At 37.4% G+C, this 24,204-nt stretch overlaps 1 protein-coding gene across 9 annotated transcripts in view; it reads right to left on the minus strand.

Moving 5' to 3' along the window:
* Positions 1-5,593: 5,593 nt before the first annotated feature.
* The window catches only part of LOC113956321 (DNA polymerase nu-like), a 107,225-nt gene continuing 88,614 nt past the window's right edge, over positions 5,594-24,204 (minus strand). For 7 of the 9 annotated variants that reach the window (XM_027662725.1, XM_027662728.1, XM_027662726.1 and 4 more), the window contains 2 exons: positions 17,809-17,876; positions 5,594-6,751 (listed from right to left, as the gene is read on the minus strand). In XM_027662725.1, coding sequence (XP_027518526.1) covers positions 6,618-6,751; positions 17,809-17,876 — 202 coding nt within the window. In that variant the 3' untranslated portion in view covers positions 5,594-6,617. Of the gene's footprint in view, positions 6,752-9,162; positions 9,225-17,808; positions 17,877-24,204 lie in introns of those variants that run through there. The other 2 variants (XM_027662729.1, XR_003530807.1) reach the window with 2 other exon arrangements.

The raw sequence follows: 24,204 nt of genomic DNA on the forward strand, positions 1-24,204 counted from the left end.
TCTTTATTTCTTCTTGCATAGCACAGAGTCTGTCCAGAACGAGCAGCACACGCTGTACTGGAACCACCGTCATTTTGCATTAGGGATGTAAACTGAGGGCCTGATTTGCTGCCATCATTGTAGAGCCAATGGCACCTTTTCTGTTGCTGTATGTACTGTGCTCAAGGCCTTGACTCCAGAACTAGGGCTGGAGTGGATCCCAATGGGCTGCTCAGCCTGTGTCCCTGGCCTGAAGCAGGATCAATGAAGCAAAAGTATATTGTGACATGTATTTGTCAGTCCTGATCTAGAAATGCGTAGTAGTAAACATCTGAAAGTTCTGTTCAAGTCCATTCAAATGCTTCACTATCACTGGCATGCTTTTGAAAGACTTGCTTAACAACTTCCCTAGTTATACCTTGCTGAAATGTCATCATCATCATGGCTGGGCTTTGCAAACGAAGATTTGGGAAGGGTCTCTACCCACGTTCGTTACAAGCGCGCTGGTGGCTAAAAAGGCCAATATGAGACAGGCACGTCTGGTTGCAAAAGGCACAGCAGAAAGACTCTTGCTGAAATGTAAGCCCCTCTTTTCTCTTCTACCTCCAGAGGACCTGTAGAGCAGTTCATTGCCATCTTTATGATAGCCCCTCTCATACTGGATGACTGCATTTAGATCTCCTGTCTTCTCAAGGTCAAATGACTTAAACTCTTGCAGCCTTTCCTCACAGGTGATATTGTCTGTAGCTCTGCTCATTCTTGTTGCTCTCCTATGGCTTCCTGTTGCTCCACCTACTTTCTGAAATGCAGTTCTGAAAATTGGGCAGAGCATTCAACCGAGCCCTTGCTGGGGCTGAAGCGAGTGGAGGGATTGGTTATACCCCTCTTGATCACTATACAAACACCTAGAAATCCCCTGGTCTTTCCCTGAAATTGATACCTAACGAGCTGTTCCCTACATCTGGGGAAACATGTTGCCTACATTTGGGTAGCTAACAGGTTTTGCTTTTGCGTGAAGCTTTGCACTTATCCTCACTGAATTGCTTCTTTTTATTAATCTTTTACTATTATTCCACCATGTTAAAATCCTTTCGAATTATAAACCTGTTGGCCAGAAGGATTTAATGCAAGATTTCAATTCTACAAAAGCAGTATAAACAGGAATCAAGAGCTTCCAGGAAAGAAAGATATGACTAATTATCAGAAAAATATTTATTGTGCAATTATAAATGTCTGCCCAGACTGGAGGGGTAGGATGAATTAAAGAGGTGATTACCAACCTGATTACCAGGGAATGGAAGGCATTAAGGGATATGGATAATGCCAGGAGAAGGTTAAAGTTTAGGTCACATACGAGAAGTGAAAGGACTAGAAAAAAATTCAACTCCAAAAGAAAAATCAAATGTATAACAAGCCATAGTATCAGAAGCAGGAAACACAGCCAGAGAATTTGACTAAAGCCCAACATTTACAACACTTTTTTAACCTCATCTGTGACCCACAGAGGCCCCAAGGGAAAATGTTGACTTCTCCCAGCTCATGTGTTACAAAAGCTCATTATATTTAAAGGAAAACCTCCCTGGGAAGCTTATTTAATTTAACATCACGGTTCAAGTGAATGGATGGGAAGATAAACAGAGATGGGGATTGCTGGCAGGCAAGTAAGGTGGCCCAGCTTTCAAACTGCTGCAGAATTTATTCACTGTTAAAAAATGAAGTTCTTATAGGTGTCCTTCACATGCAGTTTGGAGTCAATCATCAGTCTCAGCTGGCTTTGGGGCATAACTTGGAGTTAAAAAGAGAAGGAAAAAAAATTCTGGCAGAAGTCCTGAGGACACTTGTCTTCTTCACCTAACCAGATACCAATAAGGCTTTTAGGATAAATCAGCAATTAACTAATTTCTGGACTCAGCTGGATGTGGACTAATGGATCAGTGCAAAGAGGCCAAGGTAACCCAGGGAGATATTTAATTTTGTCTCATTCAATTCTGTGCAGAAAGGCAGTGTAGCAGGCAGCAGCCACTCGTGGGGAGGATGGAGGTTGATTCTCAGGAGTCTCTAAGTACAGTTCTCTGCTTGACACACAAATTGGGAAATGGGATTGTAATCTGATGCATGACACTTTTGAATAATTAGATGTGAGAAATTCAGCATGCACAACAGATGAAGCTGCCAAAAAATGAAGGGGGGGAAAAAAACGGAGAATTTCCACAGTCCATTTTTGATAACATGGAAAAATGGATCATGAGATGAACTACAGTAAAAATATAGTTAGCCAGAAAGTAGTCTCCAAAATGCCATAAATGCACAGATTTCATGCCACATGGTAGAAGGAAGTGAACAGAGGGCACAAAGGTTAGAGGTAGAAAGACAAGCAGCTTTTTAACTTGTGGACAATTAATAGTGAGAGTTCTACTAGCAATAATAACATTATCTATGAAGTGCAGGAGAAAGGTTGAGAGTGGATTAAATTATCAGTGCAGACAGAAAAAGCTGAGGAAGAAAGAAGCTAAAATTTGTCCAACTAATTAGCCTTGAATGGAGAAGGTGACATGGAAAAATGCACCAAAAATGTGTGAACGCTGGCTGGAAGCTGGATGTCCAAAACACAAGCAGAGAGGATAATGAATTGCCTGGACTTAAGGTAGATAATAAAAACACACTTGGTAACACAAGAGGGTCTTACAAAAATGGGTGGCAGATGTACACTGGTCTCAAGAGAACCAGCTGACAGTGGCTGGTTCCAGTAGAGATGAGCTGACCAGGCTGGGGACGTTTCCCAGGAAGGCAAAGAACAGGACATGATTGAAATTTATTTTAAACCCCAGAAATGCACTCTCTACTAAAACTATTGCAGAATGGCAGAAAGAACGGATTCCATTCCACTCCCTGAATGTTTCTGACAACCTGCTAATACCAAAAGGAAGTATGCCAGCCAAAAGTGAGCCTGTGAGCCAGGGAACATAGTAAATGTTGGCACAGAATGAGGCAATACAGGTGGGAAGGAGGAATGAAATCCCAAAACATTTCTGGGGCTTCTTCTGGTATGGTACTATATAATTTAATGTGGTGCAGCAGAATATTTGAAGGGAATGTCTGGTTTGTCTTCCATCCAGATGACTGCTGATACGCCTTGTCCAACTGAGGAATGACATAAGACAAAACTTCAGGTTAGATGAGACTTCAGGAGGTCTCTAGTCCAACTTCCTGCTCAAAGTAGGGTGAGTTGTGAGGTCAAAACCAGGTTACTCAGGGATTTGTCCAGACTGGTCTTCTAATGGTGAAGTGAGAGAAGATGTTTTAGGCCATTGAGAAAATATATCAGGAAGCTGCAATACAACCTTGAACCCATTCTGTGGCCTCCTTTTTAAATCAGATTAAACAGGAAATGAGAAGAACAGGTTTTAACTCCCCAAACGTGAAAAAAGTTTACTTTTAAGGGCCCTTTCTCAATTGTTACCACGAAGAGATGATGTCCTGGATGCTCTAGCAGATTCAATCTCTTAATCTAGTCTCAGTTTTGAAAAACAGACATTTTTTCCTCCTCATGTGTAAAATGTCTTGCTCACATAAAATCTGAGACCAGTACTTGAGGTGTGGTTATTATCAAGTAGGACCAACGTTCAAGATCAGTCATGCCATCCCACAGTGGTGTGTGGACACTGGAAGATTTGCAAGCAGGGAAGTATTGGCCATGTCATCCATGCAAACACCAGCAAAGAGCTGTGCTGTTCCATTTCCCCCAGACACTGAGTTAAAGTATGTTCAAATAGCCCTCCTTCTCCACTACTCCACATGGCAGATGAAGAGATTTACAGGTGATCTAAGGGAACATTCAGGCCACAAAAGACACACCTGAAATTAAACCCAAAGACAGAAATCAGTTCAAAAGGGGCTATTATTGTGTTCAGAGAATCAATTAATGAAATTTCTGCTCACAAAGGATATCTGAACCTCAGTACAACCAGTTATTTCCCTCTCCCCATCTATTCTGAGATTTCCCATGTTCATTGATCAGTACTTTTGCAGGGTTTTGCAATTCAAACAGAAGTTTTGTTTCTTGCTCTCCCAGTACTTCTTCAAGGGTTATGAGAAAAAGGGAATCATTCTAGAGAGTAAGAGTTTTAAGGATGGAAAAGGGCTTTTATGGTTGTTCCTGTTCGAGCCTAACCATGTTTTAAAGTCCCTTCCAGGTAGAACCAAAATAACCTGAAAAGGTGGTCTTTTATTATAATAAGAGTCTTGAGTTCTCTGGTGTGAAATTATTGTGCTGCCCAAAGGAATTCCTGGCAGTCATCACATACTGAGCTGTTTCACCTGTATTTATTTGGGAGGAAATCTGTGGTCAAGACTGGCCTTGCTTCCCTATAATGGCTCTTTACATTCAGAGCTTGCTTAAGGGTTTGGAAAAACTGCTCTGCCCAGATTTTATAGTTACACATAGATTAGCACACAAGTGTGATAAAAGTGATGCCTTGTGGAGAGGACCTTGCTGGGAAATGATTGCAAACATTACTCTTTCTCAAGTGGAGAAAGTTTCTCAGTTTCTTTACTGGAGAATCAGGAACACTGGAAAGATATATTGAGTTCACAGTATGCATCCTGCAAGTTGTGGGGACACAAACTGCACCAAGTCTTGAGATCTTGGTCAGCAGCCATCCTTCCAAAATTATGCCAGTTTGCCTTTTGTTCTCACACCAGTGCACGCAGAATGACCCCTTGGACACGTGTGAAAAAGTGGTGCCTTATTGCTTGGTCCTCCTCCTTTTGTTAGCTGACTCTTTGGAAATTTAAAACCATGAAGAAACTGTGACACAAGGAGAATAAAATATTAACTTTGCCTGCTGTATGACAACCTCTACAAAGTGCACATGTCTGGGGAACTGTGACTGACAGTCTTTTGTGAAAGGTTGTGTTTGAAAATTTGTTCTGTACGGTGACCTCTGCATTTCTGTAGCTTCATATTTGAACAGATGTCAATTCACACAAGTGGATTGAGGTTCTTTTTGTTCTTAAGCATGTTTTTGTTATTTGTTAGGCTGAAGGGTGTTCCTAGTGTTGTTCAGGACTTGAAAAAAATACATCTAGTTTAAAAGTAGGCATCCTAAGAAAAATACACAAGGTGGAAATCAGCTGGGAATGTAGAAAAAAATGATGACTTCCTCCATATAGTGGGAAGGTCAGGAATGCAGCCTTAGAGGAACTGGGCTTAATTAGCACAGGCCTCCCGAAAACAGTAGGTCTTCAAGAGGAGTGGAACACATGAGACAGCAGAACAATTCACACTTGTTCAATGCCACTGCAAACACGGAAGGCTTGAAAACAGCAAAAAGCATAAGAAAATTTGTGCAGCCTCTTCTCTGTTGGAAAGGTGGAATCAGGCCCTCTGCTCACATGACCTGGCAAAGTGTCACAGCCACCCAGGCTGGACCCCCCAGCCGAGGAGCTGCCCCTCATTAATATGCAGAAGGTTCTGACTTCACTTACATGATCACTGCCAATTTTATAACTATAAGAATCCATTTTTAGAAACGACTGATTCACTTCAGCTGACAGGTTATGTATGATTAATAAGCAACATAAGAAAACAATGTTTAATAGTTTAATGCCTTTAAGTAGAATGCAAAATTATTTAATTGTACAAATTAAAAATACTGAAAAGTCTTTGTAGGCATAAATTTCTCAAATTTAAATTGTGTTACTTTGATAATTTGATGTCTAATGGTGAAACATACTGAACACCTCTTAAAAGTTTTGTGTTTGACTTCGACTTCTAAATAATTAGCAGTAGACTTTGAGGACAGCTTCATATTCCACAAGCATGGAGACAGAATTTGTAAAACAGTAATGTTATGAAACAAGCTCATTTAAAGAATAAACTCTATAAAAAACCAAATTATCAATAAAAAATCCAAACATTAGAGTAAAAGCCCAAATCCTTAGATGCACAAGGCTAAATCCTAAAATTTATCTAGACAATATTTAGCATTACATAAGTAATAAAAGTAATAAATTAGACAAAACTGTAATACTTCCTCTAAAGTATGCTGAGATTACAGTGTGCAAATTGAGTTTGAAATTAACTCAGTTGACAACAATCTGGTTATTTTTATTGCATTTAGGCTTCTAGTTTTGTTTACTTGTTTTGCTCCAAAATTCTAGCTAAAAATCAAGTTCATTTCCAAAGAACTCTTTTTCTAACTCTGGGGAACAGGACATTTAATATGTTGATGAACACCAAGCATCTGCATTCTACTCACAAAATACAAAATAAGCTGAATACAACAGTTAAGCATTTGCTGATACAGTTAAAATAGTGCCAGTGTAGAAGTATTTTTACACAAGCACCTCACAAAATATTTAACATTAAAGTCTAAACATCCCTCTAACTCAAATATATTTGTGATGTTCCCAAAGGGTTAATATTGTCTTGTTTCATTTCTTGCATGTAGTAATTTAGCTCTGAACAAAAGCAGCTCCCCGCTGGTTACCTTGGCTAAAGGAAACACAATGAACTGGTAAAAACCAGTTTTATCTCACTGCTGTTGCCTAGGGCTACAGACAAAATGAAGTAAAAAAATTCACATGCAGAGTATTAGGTGCTTATGAAAGATCCAGCAGCGCTGTTGCCTAGTGATTCAGTGAGGAATCAGCACAGGCCAATGAGGTGTTCGAGTACTGAATAACATCCCTGATGGCTGCTTTACATCTCCTGCAATTCTGTCATACACCCCCATGATTTCCCAGTGGTGAGAATCACTTTCAAGGGAACCTGTCAGAATAAAAAAAAAAAAAAAATTTAAACAAACAAACACATCACAAATAGCAAGATTACTATTTTTGCTTTTCCCTTTGGATGTTGATACTGCTCTAGATTACATACCTATCCATCATGCAATGTTCTTCATTTCTATTAATACTCAATCATTGCAACAGTTTTGATTAAAATACCTTAACAATTAAGACTAACCTTTAGTTTTGAAATTGCAAATACATGTTACTGAATTGTAAGGAATATGCTAACGCAAAATTCATCTTATCATGCTTTTCAAAAGAGCTACAAAATCATCATGATGATTTTGATGTTTATCATCAGCAATTTTGTCAGTAATGCATAAAGATACTATGGGTTTTTTTTTTACCACATACTTTTCAAATTCTGGGGTATTTTTATTGTTGCTTTGGTTTAATTTCAGTTTGTTTTGCAGTTCCTGGTGCTCTGGTACACAGTAGATTTGCTGACATGAAAGCTGCCTCATTAGCAAGGACTCTATTTTGGAAAAAAAGCTACTTCAAAGATAAAGCATTCTTTACCTCAAAGAAGAAAAAGAGCTCTCTCCCCATTAAGACTGTATGTGTGCTCTACTTTAGTGACATTTTGTCTCCATATTAAAAAATAATATTCATATTAACAGAGCACATAACACATATTTAGTTGAAGTAAGTCTGCTGAAGGAAAGCAGGAGCATTTCACAAAAACCTTTTCATCTTCAGCATCTCTAATCCTTAAAGACATATTCTTACTGTATAGAAGGGTAAACAACATGAATAAAAATACAGACTTCTTTTTAAAAGATCACTCCCAATTTCTTCTCTGAGATCAAGCTGTTGGTATGTTATGTTATCTATCTGGCCTCTGTCATTGATCTCTTTGTATGCTTCAGAGGAAGATGAAGTATCTTCATGATGCATGTAGTCTAGCGTGCTGTAGGAGTAAAAGTATGTCAGGACTCCTACAGTAATTTGCTCAGGAAAAGAAGACCAAACAAGGGTAATGAAATGTATCTCTCTGAATACTTCTCCTGCCTACTAAAAAGTCCTGATCTTTGAAACCCCCAGAGAGCCACCTATTGTCCAAGAATGCTTCCTTTCACCTATTACAACATAGCTGGAGTTTTAATTTAAACAGAGAATTATTGTTCTGATAGGAATGGCATACTGAATCCATTTGCTAATGCATTGGGATGAATTTGTCAGTGTGTGACAGTAAAACACCTTAGAAAGAGGGGAGTAAGATGGTTTGTCTCATTTTGTCCATAGGACATTGAAACCTTCTGCCAGCTAATGGTTAGTCTGAAACATGTAACACGAAAATTATACTCTGCCCATGTAATTTTGAACATTCTCAGTAACCATGTAAACATTTGTCTTTCTTAGAAACCTATTAAAGTGTTCATATTTATTTCATGGCCATGATTTCCTCAGGCAAAGTATGCACGTTGCTGCCTGTCAAAAAGCTACCAAAAAGTCTTCTAAGGAAGAACTATAGTGTTGCTATTCAATTTATATGTCACCAATAATACCATATTTATTTTTATGAACTTTATAGCAGTGTGAGTGTAAATACACGCTTTTAATTACAATTAACAATATTTAAACGTAGTAAGGTAATTAAAATATTTATGTGTAGTATACCTTGAAAAACACTCTTGCTTCTCTTTTTTCTTTTGAGGAATTTGTAACAAAAGAAGCTAGGCAAACACAGGTGTATAATGTAATCAACCTATAGAAACGCAGTTTGTAAAGCTTGGGAGTGTTTTCTATCAAGCAACAAAAGCTGAGCAGTAGGCAAGGTGAAGGGTACCAGTAGGGAGAGAAATATAATTATTTTATAAAATAATTACAATTAGGTTCAATACATAGATAGATAAAATAGCTATTTACTCAGCTATTTACTCAGTTTTTACAGATGTTGGTCTGATAGATGATGTCCTCTACTTTGACCAGTGACCAAGGATTTTGTCTGCTTTGTCTGTTAGGCACCCACACGGAAATGTTAAATAGACCCCTTTTCTAAGTGAAAATTACTGAAGAAAGATCTTTTGCAATATTTTTTCAACAGTAACAAATGCCTGGCACATCTAGAAAGCCTGTTAAAGGGACATATTTTTCACTCTACCACACCCAACATGGCAAAGTTTCATGGCAATGAATGAAATAGATTTTGAAATTACCATACTGCATTGCTAAGACAATCTCACTTTCCAAAAGGGAGGTTGACTTTCTTTCAGTTATTTTCCCTTAGAATTGTTACAGTAATTTTAAAAAGCAATTACCCACAAATATGAATATGAAACAATTGAAGTGGAAGGCAAAATAGTTTTTGCTAGATTCTTGACATGATGATAACGTACAAGGCTAAGCATGCCTGAGACAGTAATGGAAATTCAGAATTATCCCTACCTTTAGTGGCACTTCCAAGGCTGTTGTTTGCTGCAGGGACTCCATTGTTCTTTTTACCAGTGCTGTAAGGTTAATTTGAAAACCTACAGCTTTATTTTTCATGTTAGCATTGTTATGTACATATATATAAAAAAATGACATGCTTTATATTTTCTTATATAGTACTTGCATTTCTGCGTAAAAAAAAATTTACCATTTACAACTTTGTCAGATTATTTTTAAGTTATATTTTATCTCTTATGGAAGCTTCGATTTCTTATTTTAAACTGAATTTTACAGTAAAATTTGCAGAATTATTTAACTTCTATATCCCATACATAAATAAGTACAGCATTAATATATTTCATATAGAGTACATCAGCACGTATGAGTGCTGAATTTCTCATCTTTTAAGTTCAGTACTCATAACTATATGTTTGGTTACATTTTATACATTTTAATTTTTTTGTGCGGCCATAAAACTCAATTAAAAAGAAAAGAAAAAGCTAGGGAAAAAAACCCACTAGAAGTCTGGACTTTTTAAAATATCTTATTCTTCAAAGTAAAAAGATCAGAGCCAAATTTTAAAAAAATCTTCCCTGTGGGATAGTGGAGCTCTCAAGCATCTTAAACAATTAAACTTCAGTATAATTCATGTAACTTAACAACTCATCATGCTGTAACACTATGCTCACTATTACTGTGCAAATTCATCTATAATTATTCCAAATCAATCACTTGGGATCAGATTTGTCACCACTGGTCCTGCTAATTAGTGTTTTGGTTGACAAAGATTGCTGCTGCAACACATATTGTTCTAATAAAAATCAAAGAGAGATTGAGTGGATAAAGTTTTTTAAAAAAAAAGTAATTTTTGGCTAGTGAAAGTGAAATAGGAATACCAGGCGGCCCCAGAACACAAGATATGGAGCAACCTCCACTGCTCTGACAGGATGGATGACTAAATAATGGATGTGGTCATGTGCCTCACAGAAGTGAGGGATAGCAGGGAATGTTATACGAGGTGCTGGAGTGAAACCCACGTGATTACTGAGAAGCTTCCTTTGAAGTTATCCCCTGATGCACATCATGGCTCTCTGGTAGCTGAGGCTAAAGGCAAAGGAGCAACAAGAACTCTAAGAAGCTGTGTATGGTTGTTGTTCTGGCTGCTGCCAAAACCTCTCCTAATGATGCCAGCAATGAAGAGCAGCATGTAATGTTTGGTGTCACATGGGTGACACTGAGGATGGCTTGCTAATAATGATGAGGATAACGAGCTTCTGCCTGAACAGAAGTGCAGGGCTCAGGCCGTGTTGGCTCACTCAGACTTGCGTGCTAATGAGCTGTCACGAGCTTTTCCATCAAGTCCAAATTATGCAGGAACTCAAAGGATCAGCGGCTCAAATGCCAAAGCTGAGGACACCAAGACATTTGTTGACACATCTATGTACAGCTACACCTATATATTTGCTTCACGTTAGATTTGAGGTAGTTCATGGTCCAGTGTAGGACACAGCATCATTTTTGGAGCGCAGAAACAAACATTGGAACCGCAGACTGTGAAGGGAGAAGTGCTGGCCTAAATAATTACCCATTTGAAATCCAGTCCAAGTCAACATGGCTATTAATAGAAGAGTGTTGGACTGAGAAGCCCACTCTGAATTTCAACAAGCTGTTGGCTCCAGGAGGTCAGCAACACAGCAGATGCTGGGGCACCCCAGCCAGGTGGGATGCCTTCAGAAGGCTAAGTGGGTGGCCAGTAAGTCCTGGATAAACACTTTTTCCATCAGTAAGCTCCCTATCAGGCTGCATGAGAAGTGCAGAACCCAGGTGTTATCCTCTCATAGCCTGCATATGCACTGAGTTAGACCAGTTTTCCCCTAGTTCTCTAGACCTCTGAAGCTGACTACTTCTCTCCCGTTCAACTGTTATCCCCAAAAGGGGATTCATGATGGTAGCAATGATTGCAACAGCTTTCTCTGTTGGTTGACAGACTTTTCGCTCTAAGGCATCTGGCACAGTCAGAATTCTGCTGCATTCTTAACTGCTCTTAATTTTAAAAAGCACAGATTAAAATGGCCACATCAGTGAACAAACCCAATGGTTCCTCATTCACTTTGACAGCCATTAAAAACCTCTCCACGGGTCTGCTCCATTTTCTTCATTCCTTTTCTCTGTGTCAGTTTGGCTCCCTGTTCTCTTTCTCATGTCACACTGACTTCTTCTCAACCCAGAGTTTAGTGGGTGGCATAGTAAAGCCATTCATTTCAAGCAATCTGAGTTGTTGTGCCTGCATTTCAGCCTTCTGAAATCACACCTTTGCAAATATACAAAAGATGTACCTACATCTACTTTACCACAGATTTTGAATGAAATAATAAGTATATAATAACAGAAACATCAAGAAAAGGCAGCTGGATTGCCACTCATGTTCAGTCGTCTGCTACAACAGTAAACAGGGGAGAAGGAAGCATTTAAACTAAATTACAGTCTTTGCACAAAAATAAATAGGTATAGTGGCTGAATACATTTAGGCTGGAAATTTAAAGTTCTAGATTTTAGAGAGATGAAATTCTGGAATAGTCCCTAGTGGGAGTAATTTTTCATATGGAGATGAAAATTTATAAAGGAGACCATATGGCATGGGGGTATGTAATCGCAGGATAGGTCCCCTTTAGTCCTATGTACACAATATCTGAATCTCATGCTACTTTCTCAAATCTCCTTGAAATCCTCCTCTTTCTCAAAGCTCAAAATAAACAACCAGACATACACAACTCTATCTTCTTTATCTCATATACATTTTAGAGTGTGGTCACTAAAAAAGGAACTGCAGTGTTTAAATAGATGTCTCTACCACTCTTAATTTTTTGTTTCTTTTCTAAGATTTAGATTAGAGGCTTTGGGAATAATAATTATTTCTGTTCAGTCGAAAATCTAGTATATCTGGGGCACATAAATTATTAATTTTAAAATGTTCCTTTACAGTCAGCCATATACTGCAATGGCATCTGTAAAATGCTGCTCTCCCAATCCTTGTAATTTATCTCTCAAAACCCAGAGTCAGCAATTAGGAAAAGTTGTTGATTATACTCATCCTGAAATGCTTTGTAAGTGCTAAGTATGCACACTAAAAGATTATGTATAAAAAACCCCAGTGACAGCAAAGTTAAAAGATTATAAGGGAACTGAAATTTTAACGTATGTCTTAACGTATATTAGATTTTCTTGATACTGGCCAGGATAAACATGGTTATTGAAAGTGCTGTGAATAGGAACAAAGGAAAGACACGCATGCCTGCTGTGGAACAAAAGCTTATTTGTCCCTATCAAACTGGAGACATTTTTCAAGCGCACTCACCTATGAAATTATGACTCCAGAAACATGTCAAAGCTGGCCAGACATATGATCTATGGAACAGGGATTTTTGCACATTGAAAGCTATCTGGAGGCATCTTTAGTTTATGCACCAGTGTTTTTCAAGTTAGAAAAAGGCAGCTCAGAGGACACAAAATGTCACTAACTTGTGATGACAAGTTCATTCTTTTGTTCTTCTGTTACTTGAGTCCCCATTTGAACATGTGCACATTTTTATGCAGCTGCCTCAGTGCCCATTAAGTGGGAAATTGTAGCAAAATAAAATGAAATTTCATGGAATTTGTGTACAAGCCAAAAATTTGTACTGGCAGATGATTAAAAAAAGCTAAGATATTGTTCTTTAGGTAGTAAGATTCTGAATTTATATGAATAGCAAAATAAATAGGCTTAGTTTAGCTTTTTTTTTTTTCCTTAAACTGGTCCTTCTGGTGTTCTTAGAGTAAGTATTTCAGCTGAAATATTTTATACCTGGTAAAATAGTAGAAGAATTGTTTAAAACTCTATGTTTTACATGTATGAAATATAACAACAGATGCAGAAAACCTTCAATTCTATCAATAATGTATAATTATGAGTTCTAAAAAACCATCTTTAAAAATTACTCTAATGCACTGTGATATTGAACACAAAGTACTGAAATACATATATCTCTACAAAAAGATGTGACTTCAAAGTATCAATTGTCTTTCATTTAATTATCACTAATGGATGCAATTAAGCAGGCAGAAAGACATGGAAGAATCTACAGTAATCACCACTGGCAAAGTTCACCTTTCAAATCCACCAGGTATTTATAGAACACACATCAGAAGCGAGATTTTACAGCTGTAACTAGAGGTATCTCTTTGCTTTAAAAAAAAGATTGTTCTGCATTTCTTCACCCCAAAGTGTATTTCCCCCTTTGACCAGTAATGTATTCAGAATAATCCAAGGGCAAAGAGGCATTTCAAGCACAGCATGGAGTGGCAGTGTCAGAAACAGTCCCTACAAAATGAAAAACTGGGTTCTGCAGTTCCTGAATACTCTTCCAGAGTCCCTAGACAGACTCACTGTCTGATCTGGGGACAGTCTGTCTACCTGATTACACAGACCTCAGAACTAGAGATGCTGAGGCTTCTCAGATCCAAAAGCCCAGTTTTTGGCATTCCCAAAATATCATCTGCCTTTCTGCTTCCTGGGCTGCTGGAGAACTCAGGATGTGAGGAAGCCATACAGGCAAGCTGGCTGGAAACCAGGCAGATTATTGATGGTAAAGCTGAGAGTCTTCTGCCCAAACCAAACGAGTTTCTGCCAAATGTTTTGATTTGAACATCCCAAGCACCCTCTAATAGGAAATTAGGATTGCAAAAAGCTCTTATGCTGTCATGTTCTTGCCCTAACCAGAGAACTGAGGGAAATAATATGCCATATCTTTGCTGAAAATTACACAATTCACAGTAGTAGGTGCTTCACTGTATTTCGAACTGTGTCAAAGCTTGGACACAGTTATAAATAAATGATGTTTTGCCTTGTCCATTCAGAGTGAACCATATGCACACTATAAAACTGTGGGTGACATGTGGAAAAAGGTATTCTTGCAAAATATAGATAACACCTAACTTGTTACATGCAGTGCTTTGTACAGAAGCAGATATTAGAGAAAAAGAACACCTTATTGCATACCTCTTGTTTATCAGATTTAAAAGATTCAAAGTCATCTGTGCGTTATTAGATGCACTATAAATTGGATTTCTGTATACTGAAAAGTACTGAAAATTCTTACTGGGGCCTATGAAGTCCTAACCACAACTAAAGAAAGCACCAGCATTACAATTCCTTGTGGCAGTTCTAAGCCCCCATTCAGGAGAGTCTTAGAAGCAAATAGACACTTTAATCTTGTATAACAATATAAAGGAGACACTTCTACGAGGGAAGTGCTGCTGAGAAGGCTTAGGTTCTGCACTGTGTTCTAATGAAATAATACTATTTACCTATATGTTCTCCATTTATAAATCTTAAAAAATATTTAAAGATTTCATATCCATTCTGCAAATAAGAAAACAGAGACATATATTTGTAGTTGCTTTCCTGGAAAAGTAGATCAGAAGCATGACTGGAATCAGAATGCAAACACACTGAATAGTAGGCCAGTGCTTCTTGGATCACACTAAATGCAGGAGAATAACACAGCACTGAACTGTAGTCCATTAAAGCCCTCAAACACTGCCCTTTAGCTTTAAGTCCACGTCTTTCCCTTTACTGAGCTTTGTGACTGTACAACTGAGATTTCTCTCTGGATCATTAAACTCCTGGCTGGAAACTGCAAGTCAGCAGATTCTGTAATTTAAAGTTTCTGAATGGACAAAAGCTCATTAGATATGTAAAGACAAAGCTGACAGCTAAAGAATATTGGCAAATAAAAGTAAGAAGAGTAGGGGTGAAAGAACTTCGGGTAAAGAGATGAAAACCATATTTTGACTTTCAAAGCACTAAAGTGAATTAGGAGCAGGCATCCTAGTGACACTTTTTTGGTTTAAAATTCATATACCTAATCTGTTACCTCAGTTAGCAGCTCCTAAAATAATTGGAAAAGATTAGGAGAAAAGAGTGTTCCTATTTAGTTTCATCTGAAAGGAATCTAGGTCAACTGCTCTCAGACTGCTCTGTGATGTGAACCAAAACTGTTCACACCACAGACTGGGACAACAGGCAGATCTGCTTCAGCATGTACTTCTGACTGGAAGCTGGATGCTAGTGCAGATGCACCCTTTCTCTGCCTATTCAGATCAAGCAAAATCCTCATTAATGACACTGGAGAAGAGCCAGCTTTGGACCCTTTTAAGACAACTGGGATTAGTTCTTTTACCAGTAGTAGCACTATTCACAAAACACAGTCAGGGAGGCTGGAAGGAACCTTTGGAGGTTACCTGGTCCAGCCCATCTGTTCATAGGGGCTACGTAGGGTTGGTTGCCCAGGAGTGTGTCCAGAAGGTCTTTGAACACATCCAAGGATGGAGAGTCCACAGCATCTCAGGGCAACCCTTGCCAGTGCTCAGTCAACCTCACAGTAAAACACTATTTCCTAATCTTCAAAGGAGACCTTTTGTGTTTCAGTTTGTGGCCACTGGCTCTGGTCCTGTCACTGGGCACCACTGGAAAGAGCCTGGCTCCCTCCTCTATGCCCCTCCCTTCAGATATGGATATACTTTAATAAGACCCCACGAGCTTTCTCTTTTCCAGGCTGAACTGCCCCAGCTCTCCCAGCCTGTCTTCATAGGAGAAACGCTCCACACCCTTCATCATCTTTGTGACCCTTTGTTGTACTTTCTCCAGTCTGTCCCTGCCTTGTACTGGGGAGCTCAGACCCCAGTGACGAATAAAGAGGAAGGAAATGAACGAATCACAAGATGAAGAAGGAAATTAATGTCTTACGTTGGTCTTTTGTGTTAAGAATAAGACATTCTTCTGTTCTGACATAAGTGAGTACATCTGAAAGTTCCTGTAATGCAGAATTTTCTTTTTTTCTTTGCCTCTTAGGGCAAAGTAGAGACAAATCAAAAAATCAATCAGGAGAATGAAACAAACTCCCACGTTGAACACTCAAGCTTGGCAGCCTATGTTAAGTGCAATGACAATTTCCAAGGTATCTCACACCTCTAGAACTGCCCGGGTCCATTTTCTAAAGGTCATCTTAGTGACTTCAATTACAGGGTGATAACTCTGAAGCACGACAAGGAATTTACACGTGTTTGTTCTGCACGCTGCAGATACACCTGGAGAAACATGAACTGGTTGCTGTGTGCTGTGCACTCCAGTCTTGAGTATTTGAACCAGACCTGGTGTTTTCAGAAAAAAGCCCCCCAGTCATCACGTTTCTATAGTGGGATAATGTTTTACTGGTGTCCATACAATAGAGCTTTTTCTGTTATACTTGAAAAGTATTGATTTTTCCTGAATTTGCTACAGATTCATACTAGTAACACAGATCAGAATTTGACCCAATGAGGGAAGAATCTGTGATTTTCTAGATGTATAAGCAACCATGAATAATTTTCATCTTTTGGGTATAATATTAGCTCTATATTTAATGCAAATTGATGCAAAATAAGATAATAAAAATTGTTCTATGATCTCTTACAGATTTCTTACAATATGCTACACTTTCTAATTCTGAAAGTATGTCCCTTTTAGACATTGCCTTTTCTGAGTAGATACTGCAAACTCAAATAAATTGTATGGTGTTTTTTTAATTTAAATCAGATTTGAACTCCTCTATTTAGAGGTCAAATGTTAATATATTAACCTAATTCACTACAATGCCTCTAATATATTGAATTGAAATATTTCCCAGGTAGTTTGTTTAGATTAGGTGGAGGTTTAATGTTCTCATTTTGAACTAATACTCACAAGAGGGATCAATGATGAAATGAGACTAATATAGCAAATTGCACTGTTCAAATGAACACAGCATAGGAAGGTGAAAATTAATTTTTTATTAGATGCTTAGGTTATAATGAAAGATATTTCTTGTATGGTTCATTTAAAACATTTGTGACATTATGCTAATTGTTTCAGCCAAACATGTTGTTGAGCTTCAAACAAGACCAAAGTTTGTGAATAAACATTTGGTGCCTACAGGAATAAATCCACTACTTACTGGAGAAGAGACCAAACAGCCTCCTATGTGGCCTCTCTTGTGAACTAAATTTGTACCAGATGCTGAGATAAACTCTGGCTTAGGAAATAATGTCTGGAAATAAGCCAGACAAGAGGATAAAAATGTAGGCAGGAACTTTTCCTAACCTTAACCTTGAGAGTGCCATCATAATGATTTCTTAATATTAAAAAAAGTAGTAAGCTAACTTAGAAATTACAGTACATTACATGGTTACATTAAGAATTTCATATTTCTTTATGCAATAGGGTCCAATCTAAAGTATTTAGGAAGTTGCTTTCCAAACCATACTTTTTTAAGCTGGTCTATTTCCTTCTAAAACCCTTTAAAACCTTGGAGAAAATATTATTATTCAGTTTTACAGGATTCACACACTGGATGATGGAATGTTGATAAGAAAACTAAATACAAATAAGCATGGTGATGAATTCCAGATGATAAGTATATCATGTTTTATCTATATAAGAGCCAGGGGTGGAAAACATTCAGAAAAATCTGATTAGTATACATTTTCCTAATTGTGAGAATCAATGTGCTGCTTCTTGCTACATTAGCTCTTTATTGTCTGAGAAATCACAGGATATAGGGAGTAAAAATGAGGTGGGAGGGAAAGAGCAAGATAGATTGTATTTACCTGAAAATTCCTGGATTTGAGAATCTTCTACTTCAAACAACAATTCATCATGGATCTGGGCAATTAACCTGAAAAATTTCAGAGACTTTAGATAACATATGCAAAAAATTCTTTCCATTTGTATCATCAACTACTTGTCACACACACAATGATAAGTTAAAGTGAAAATAAACACCCAAAGAAAATTAAAATATCATTAATGGATTTAAAAGAATTGCCAGTCCACGTATTCTGGAAACATAAAGGCCATGGTTGTAAACCCAGACTGTGCTTGCATAACTTATAAAAGTCATTCAGGGATTTGATGATGTGACAAGGTATTACTTAAAAACAATGTAATTTGCAGAAAAATGCAAGAAATTATGGAGACAGGCTATGTTTTGTTAACATACCTTGTTTTCTTCAAGTTGAGTTGGAATAAATGTAGTTGCAAATGGGTGATTTTACTAATGAAAATTAGGTCAAAATTAAAAGTATTTGGCTCATTGATACACCAGTATTAACTCCTAGCTGTTTAGTGACTTGAGTCCTTTCCAGGAAATAATGTTTTCACTTCTGTGCAAAGTGGGTGTCCTCATGCTGACAAACAAGGGGGTTGAAGAATGAAACTGCAGGCTCATACACAACCTGATCCAGTGCCTGTGCTATCAGGACAGTCGCCTCCATAAGGACAGAGTGTACAGCTGAAAGCAGTAACACCCTGAAAGCTCAGCAGCTACAAGTACTCGAGCTCTTCAGCTGGAGCTGTTTTGTAAGGAAATGTAACTGCTGCTTTGTTTTTCTCTTTGTCTGCCATACTGATAGGTCTCTTGCATATGCACTGTGACTTATTTGTAGAGTGCTCACAGGAGTAGCACCCTAAATTGTTGGTTTGAACGTAAATGAACTTTCACAATGGAAATGATAAATGTATTTGATTGAATTAAGTCCACAGCAGAATAGATGCAATATAGCACATATAATCCCCGAGTGTAGTAGTAGTAAAAATACAGTATACCTGATTAGACTTTATTCCTATTAGATCTATTTTATTACTTCTTTAAGTACTGTAGCTGGGAGTGTAAGTCATAAAACTGTAACATCCATTTCCAAATTTCTTTGCAATTAGTATATAACATAAGAAAGACCTGCACCTGTTAGAGCAGCTCCAGAGGAGGCTTTGAAGATGCTCAGAGGGCTGAAGCACCTTCCCATGGGGACAGGCTGAGACAGTTGGGGTTGTTCAGCCTGGAGAAGGCTCCAAGGAGACCTTACAGAACCTTCCAGTACCTAAAGGGGCTACAAGAGAGATGCAGAGGGATTTTGCCAAGGGCCTGGAGAGACAGGACAAGGGTAACAGCTTCAAAATGACAGAGGGCAGGGTTATAGATTAGATATAAAGAAGAAATTCTTCTTTATGAGCATGGTGAGGCACTGGAACAGTTGCCCAGAGAAGTTATGGATGCCTCATCCCTAGAAGTGTTCAAGGCCAGGTTGGATGGGGCTCTGAGCAACTTGGTCATGTGGAAGGTGCCCCTGCCCATGGCAGGGGGTATGGAACTAAATGGCCTTTAAGGTCCTTTCCAATCCAAACCAAACCATTCTGTGATCCCATTTAAATTAAATGCCCATTGTAGACTTTTCTTAATACCTAGCAGTTATTCAAGTAAATACTTCTTTACAAATGGCTGAAACATCAATATGGTTACTAGTAATAACTTTTCACAGTTTCTTAAGATAGTTTCACACTGCCTTAAATTACAATGTGACATTGACTAACAGTATGGTGAGCTCTAATAATAGCTCTTAAATTATTAGTCACTTACAACACAGTCAGAAGCAGAGGGAAACAGATTAACATATTTCTAATAGGAAATTGGGACACAGGATACAAAAAAGAAATAGATGAAAAGACCAGGATCATCTGTAGCAAGAGAATACAGTTACATTAAAAGTTATAGTTTCTAATGCAAGTAAATTAATTAAAGCAAGAGCGTCCTCATAATCATTGAAATGACATGTAAAAGATATAAATCAGAACAGTGAATATTAAAGATGAACAAACTGTGAATCAGTGGAATAAGTGAAAATAATTGCATTGATTAAACCAGTGCAATAAAAACATGAGAGACTGGTTATTGTATGTACCAGAGTAGTGTTTCATGCCTTCAGTCAGGATAAGAGCACCATATATTCTGTATGTATTAGTAAGGAAAAGTCCTTTCTGAGAAGAATTTACAATATACATAAAAATTTTATCATAAATTTATCAGAACTTAGGAATGGAGGAAAAGGATTTTAAAAACCACTCAGCATTGTTTCTACTGATCACCTCATCTTTAAAGGAAAAACTGCATTCAGGAGGAGCAAAGTTGGACCAAAATTAAGTGTTACCTTCATGCATGCCCAAAAACCTGTGGAAGCAACATAAATTAACTCACAATTTCTGTATGGACAGCAAAATAAACTTGACACAACTCTACATACTCCAGTTCACGTACTGAAAACAGCACAGCTCTTATAGCTTGGTTCTCCATCTGAGTTGGAGGATCCTGTTTCTCATCCTTATCATCCTGAATAGCACAGGCCACAGCTGGTTACATTGCCAGTTAACTCAGGAACTGCTCAGAGTTGCAGGGTTACATCTACCCCATCTTAAACATCTAGTGATTAAGTTGAAGTTCAGGACAGCATTTTGTCTGCTAAACACAGAACTAGAAATTCACATTTGATGGTTCCCTGTCTAGCTCTGCTACTTTCCTAAGCAATGCAAATTCAGTTAGAAAATGGGGATAATATTTGAGAGATCTAAGAAATAAGTATTTCTAATACACTTCTATTCAAATGAAAGGTATTACATAAGATTTAATTAACGCTAAACGTGATTTCCTAGATTGATGCCAAGAAGTGAAACAGTATACACAATTTCCTCCTTAGCATTCATCAATCAAGTTAGATATTTTCTTGATGATCTCTTATCTCTTTTTCTTATCCATTTCACATCAAATTAATATGTTTTGCTCTTACAATCTTACAGTACAAGGCCAACTGTATTTTTTCAGGCTTGTTAAAGTAATAATACTTGTATGCAATGTGCTGTTCCACAGAAGGAAGCATTCAATTTGACAGCAATACACATGAAAGAAAAAAAATCAAAGCAATTTACGCATTCAAAATTCATAGCTTTCACCATTCCAGTGCATGCACCCACCCACCCGTTGCACACCTTGAGTGAAAGAAGTTTGAAAAAATCCCTATACTTTTGCTTAATAGCTTAATTGAATCCTCTTCACTTTGAAGGAATATTGAAATAGCAAGCTCCTCTCATTAACTGTTGCTAAGAGGTATGGCCAGCTGGATTACAAATTGCAAACCAGGCAGAGACTAGTTGTTTTTTTTTTTTGTTGTTCTACAGATGATAAGAATGCCTTTGATTTACAAGCTAATATTTTATTAACTATTTTCTTGATTGTCTGAAAATCAGGCAAGATTGCCATAGTAGCCTTTATCAGAGGCTGGTTTTTAACAGCCACATGCAGTGTTTCGGGACATTACAATGTGCCAAGAGTTCCTCAAAATAATTAAATTCATGCTCCTTCTATAGATAAGGGATTAAGGTTGGTTCTGACTTTGATGTTCTGAACTGACATCTGGAAAAGCCCAACTCTATGCATTGACTCTGTGGGGGTAAAATCAGTCATTTTCTACTCAGACAAGGTTTTTGTCATTTAAAAAAACACCATGTCCCTGATCATTGAAATTGTGAACATTTTCTGATACAACAGTATTAGATTTTATATCCCAATAATTAATATCCTTGTAATTCCTTGTAATCCTATGCAATCCCTTTTTTTGACATAATCAAATAAATCAATGATCAATAAATAATAATCTAACTAGCAATATAACATTTTTCATTTTGAATCTGAAACCTCTAAATGCCTAATGGGAGACTTCAACACTGCAGACACAGGAGTACATGGTTAAAAGTTTTGCATATAAAAATAAGTTTAAAAAATCCCCAAAAAGCATAAAAGCTTTTAAGCGGCTAGGAAACAAACAAACAAAAAGATAAAAACAGTAAGGTATTTTGAAATCAGACAAATAGGGATATATGAAAAAAATCCCAAAACCAAACACCAAAAAACCAAAAAAACAATGGAAATAAGTTTTATGTTTTGTAACTGAAAAGAAGAATTTAATGACTTGAAAATCTGAGACATTCACACTCAATAAATAAATATTTAATAAAATAAAATAATGGTTTAAAAGGCATGTAATGAAAGACATTGTCAGAAAAAGCCAGAATGGCTGCTCATGTAACAAACACTTGTGTGGATTTCAAGAACATTGAGAAATGATGACATACAATGAATTTGTGGGAAGACTTTTAAATCTTATGTTTCAGAACTTAGACTCATCTCCACAAGTAGAGGAAGATGAAAATCTGCAGACAGACAGGCTACCCCACTACAGATCTTACACCTCCCTCCTGAAGCATCTGCTACTGGCCACACTCAGCAATATGGATGTTGGCCAGATGGATGTTGGATCCTATTCTTCTTAGAAATATCCGTGTTCCCTACACTAAAACACTATTCATTTTTTTTCTGATACTACTAATACTACCTGTTATTTAGCTTTGCCACAGCTTCCCCACAGATTCCAGTGGACAAAATGTCTATTAAGTTGTCACGTAACTAAGGAACAAGGTTATGATAATTTTGTAATATTTTGTAGAGTTTTCCTGTTGGTTTGTTTTGGTTTTTTTTGAAGCTGCATCTATCAGGATTTCTAATGTGGTACTATAAAAGTTATAGTTCAAGACACATCATGTCTTCATAAATGTCACTTGCATTAACTTTAAGCTACCTGTTCCAGTGTTTCCATGATAAATACCAAGATATTTTAACATTTTAACCATAAAAATCCAGCTAATTTATGAAATTGGTTTTCTCAGCAGCTACATCATGAAGAGAAGGAAACTGAACAGATGGTTAATTAAAGATAATAGAATTTTTGCATGTATCCAAAGTGTTTGAAAACATACCAATCTAAAAGGTGACCTGCAAAAGGGTTTTATAGATGAAATACATTTATTTGCATCCAACAACTCACATAAAGGAACCCTGAAAAACCTGCTACATCATGAATGTCCTTTTTGGCTGTGATATTTAAGCATATTAAATATACTTTGTTCTTTCTATAAAGAATAACTCTGACTTGCTCTGGCTTACTGTGCATGAAGTGTTCAGGTAACAGTGGATACATGCAAAATACTGCTTTGAATGCTCAAGGAAAGTGATGATTTTCCTAAGTGACAGCCTGCCCAGAAATTCAATGTTATTTGGCCACTTTGGGAAGCGAAGAGCTACATGTTGGTCTGGGACAGCAGCTAGGGAGAGTTCCCAGTCATTTCTGACATAGCAATACAACCTGGGAACTTCCCTTCTGCTACTGAAACAAAAGCATTTGTGTATGAAACAACAATCTTACTCTCCTCTCAAGCAGAATCCAAAACTTTTATCTTTTCCTTGTGATTCTATTTCTCCAGTATTAGGCTATAGATAAAAGTTGACCATCTTGCTAGAGTTAATCCATATCCTGGGTGGGAAGTGTGGGCAGAGTACCAGAGCAATAACCATTTACTAGAAAATCCTGGTTAACTGGTAGAGAACATGACTAAAAACAATTATTTAATTCCTGAAGAAACAGATAAAGGGAAGTAAGATTTATGTTCAGAGTTAAAGAAAATCAACACACATAGCAGCAGCTCTAAGCATTTTACTGAATGTATTTGGTTGAAACTATGATGTAATCATGAAGTTTGGTTTATTAGTATGCCTTCTTGTATGAATCTGAGAAATGATAAGAAGTTCATAAAGTAATAATGATTGAATCCCTACACACCTTTTAAAATGCCTCTGGATTCTTGTGTCATACTAAAACTGAAGCCACTTCCAACAAATGAATCATGTGTGATTTATCACATGACTTGTATCTGAAGAAAATCCAGGTCAGATAACAAAATGCTTGTTCTTGGGATGATAGGGGCTGTTTCTAACTAATTTACCTATCTGCAGAAGTGAGCTGCATTTACAGCTCACCAGCTCAGAAAATCATTAGGTTGATTAAGGAGTTTGTTCATTGAGGAAGACATATAAAACCTCCAGCATCCACTGCTATTGAAAAACAGCTGGGACCAAGAAAATATACCTTTTCCTTTTATTTGCTGGTGGCTTTTCCTTTTCAGATCACTCATTTAGATCTGGCCTGTGGCTGAACCTCTCTCTTTAACCAGGCTCCGGACATGCTAAGAAGTAAAGCTGTGTGTTTGTGGCACAGGTCCAGTGCTGAAGGAACAATAAATTGGTGAGAAAGCAGAATTTCTGGATTCACACCAAATTACTCAATGGT

The sequence above is a fragment of the Corapipo altera genome, unplaced genomic scaffold (genome assembly GCF_003945725.1).
Source record: "Corapipo altera isolate COAL_440 unplaced genomic scaffold, ASM394572v1 95, whole genome shotgun sequence".
In the NCBI taxonomy this organism is placed as follows: domain Eukaryota; kingdom Metazoa; phylum Chordata; class Aves; order Passeriformes; family Pipridae; genus Corapipo; species Corapipo altera.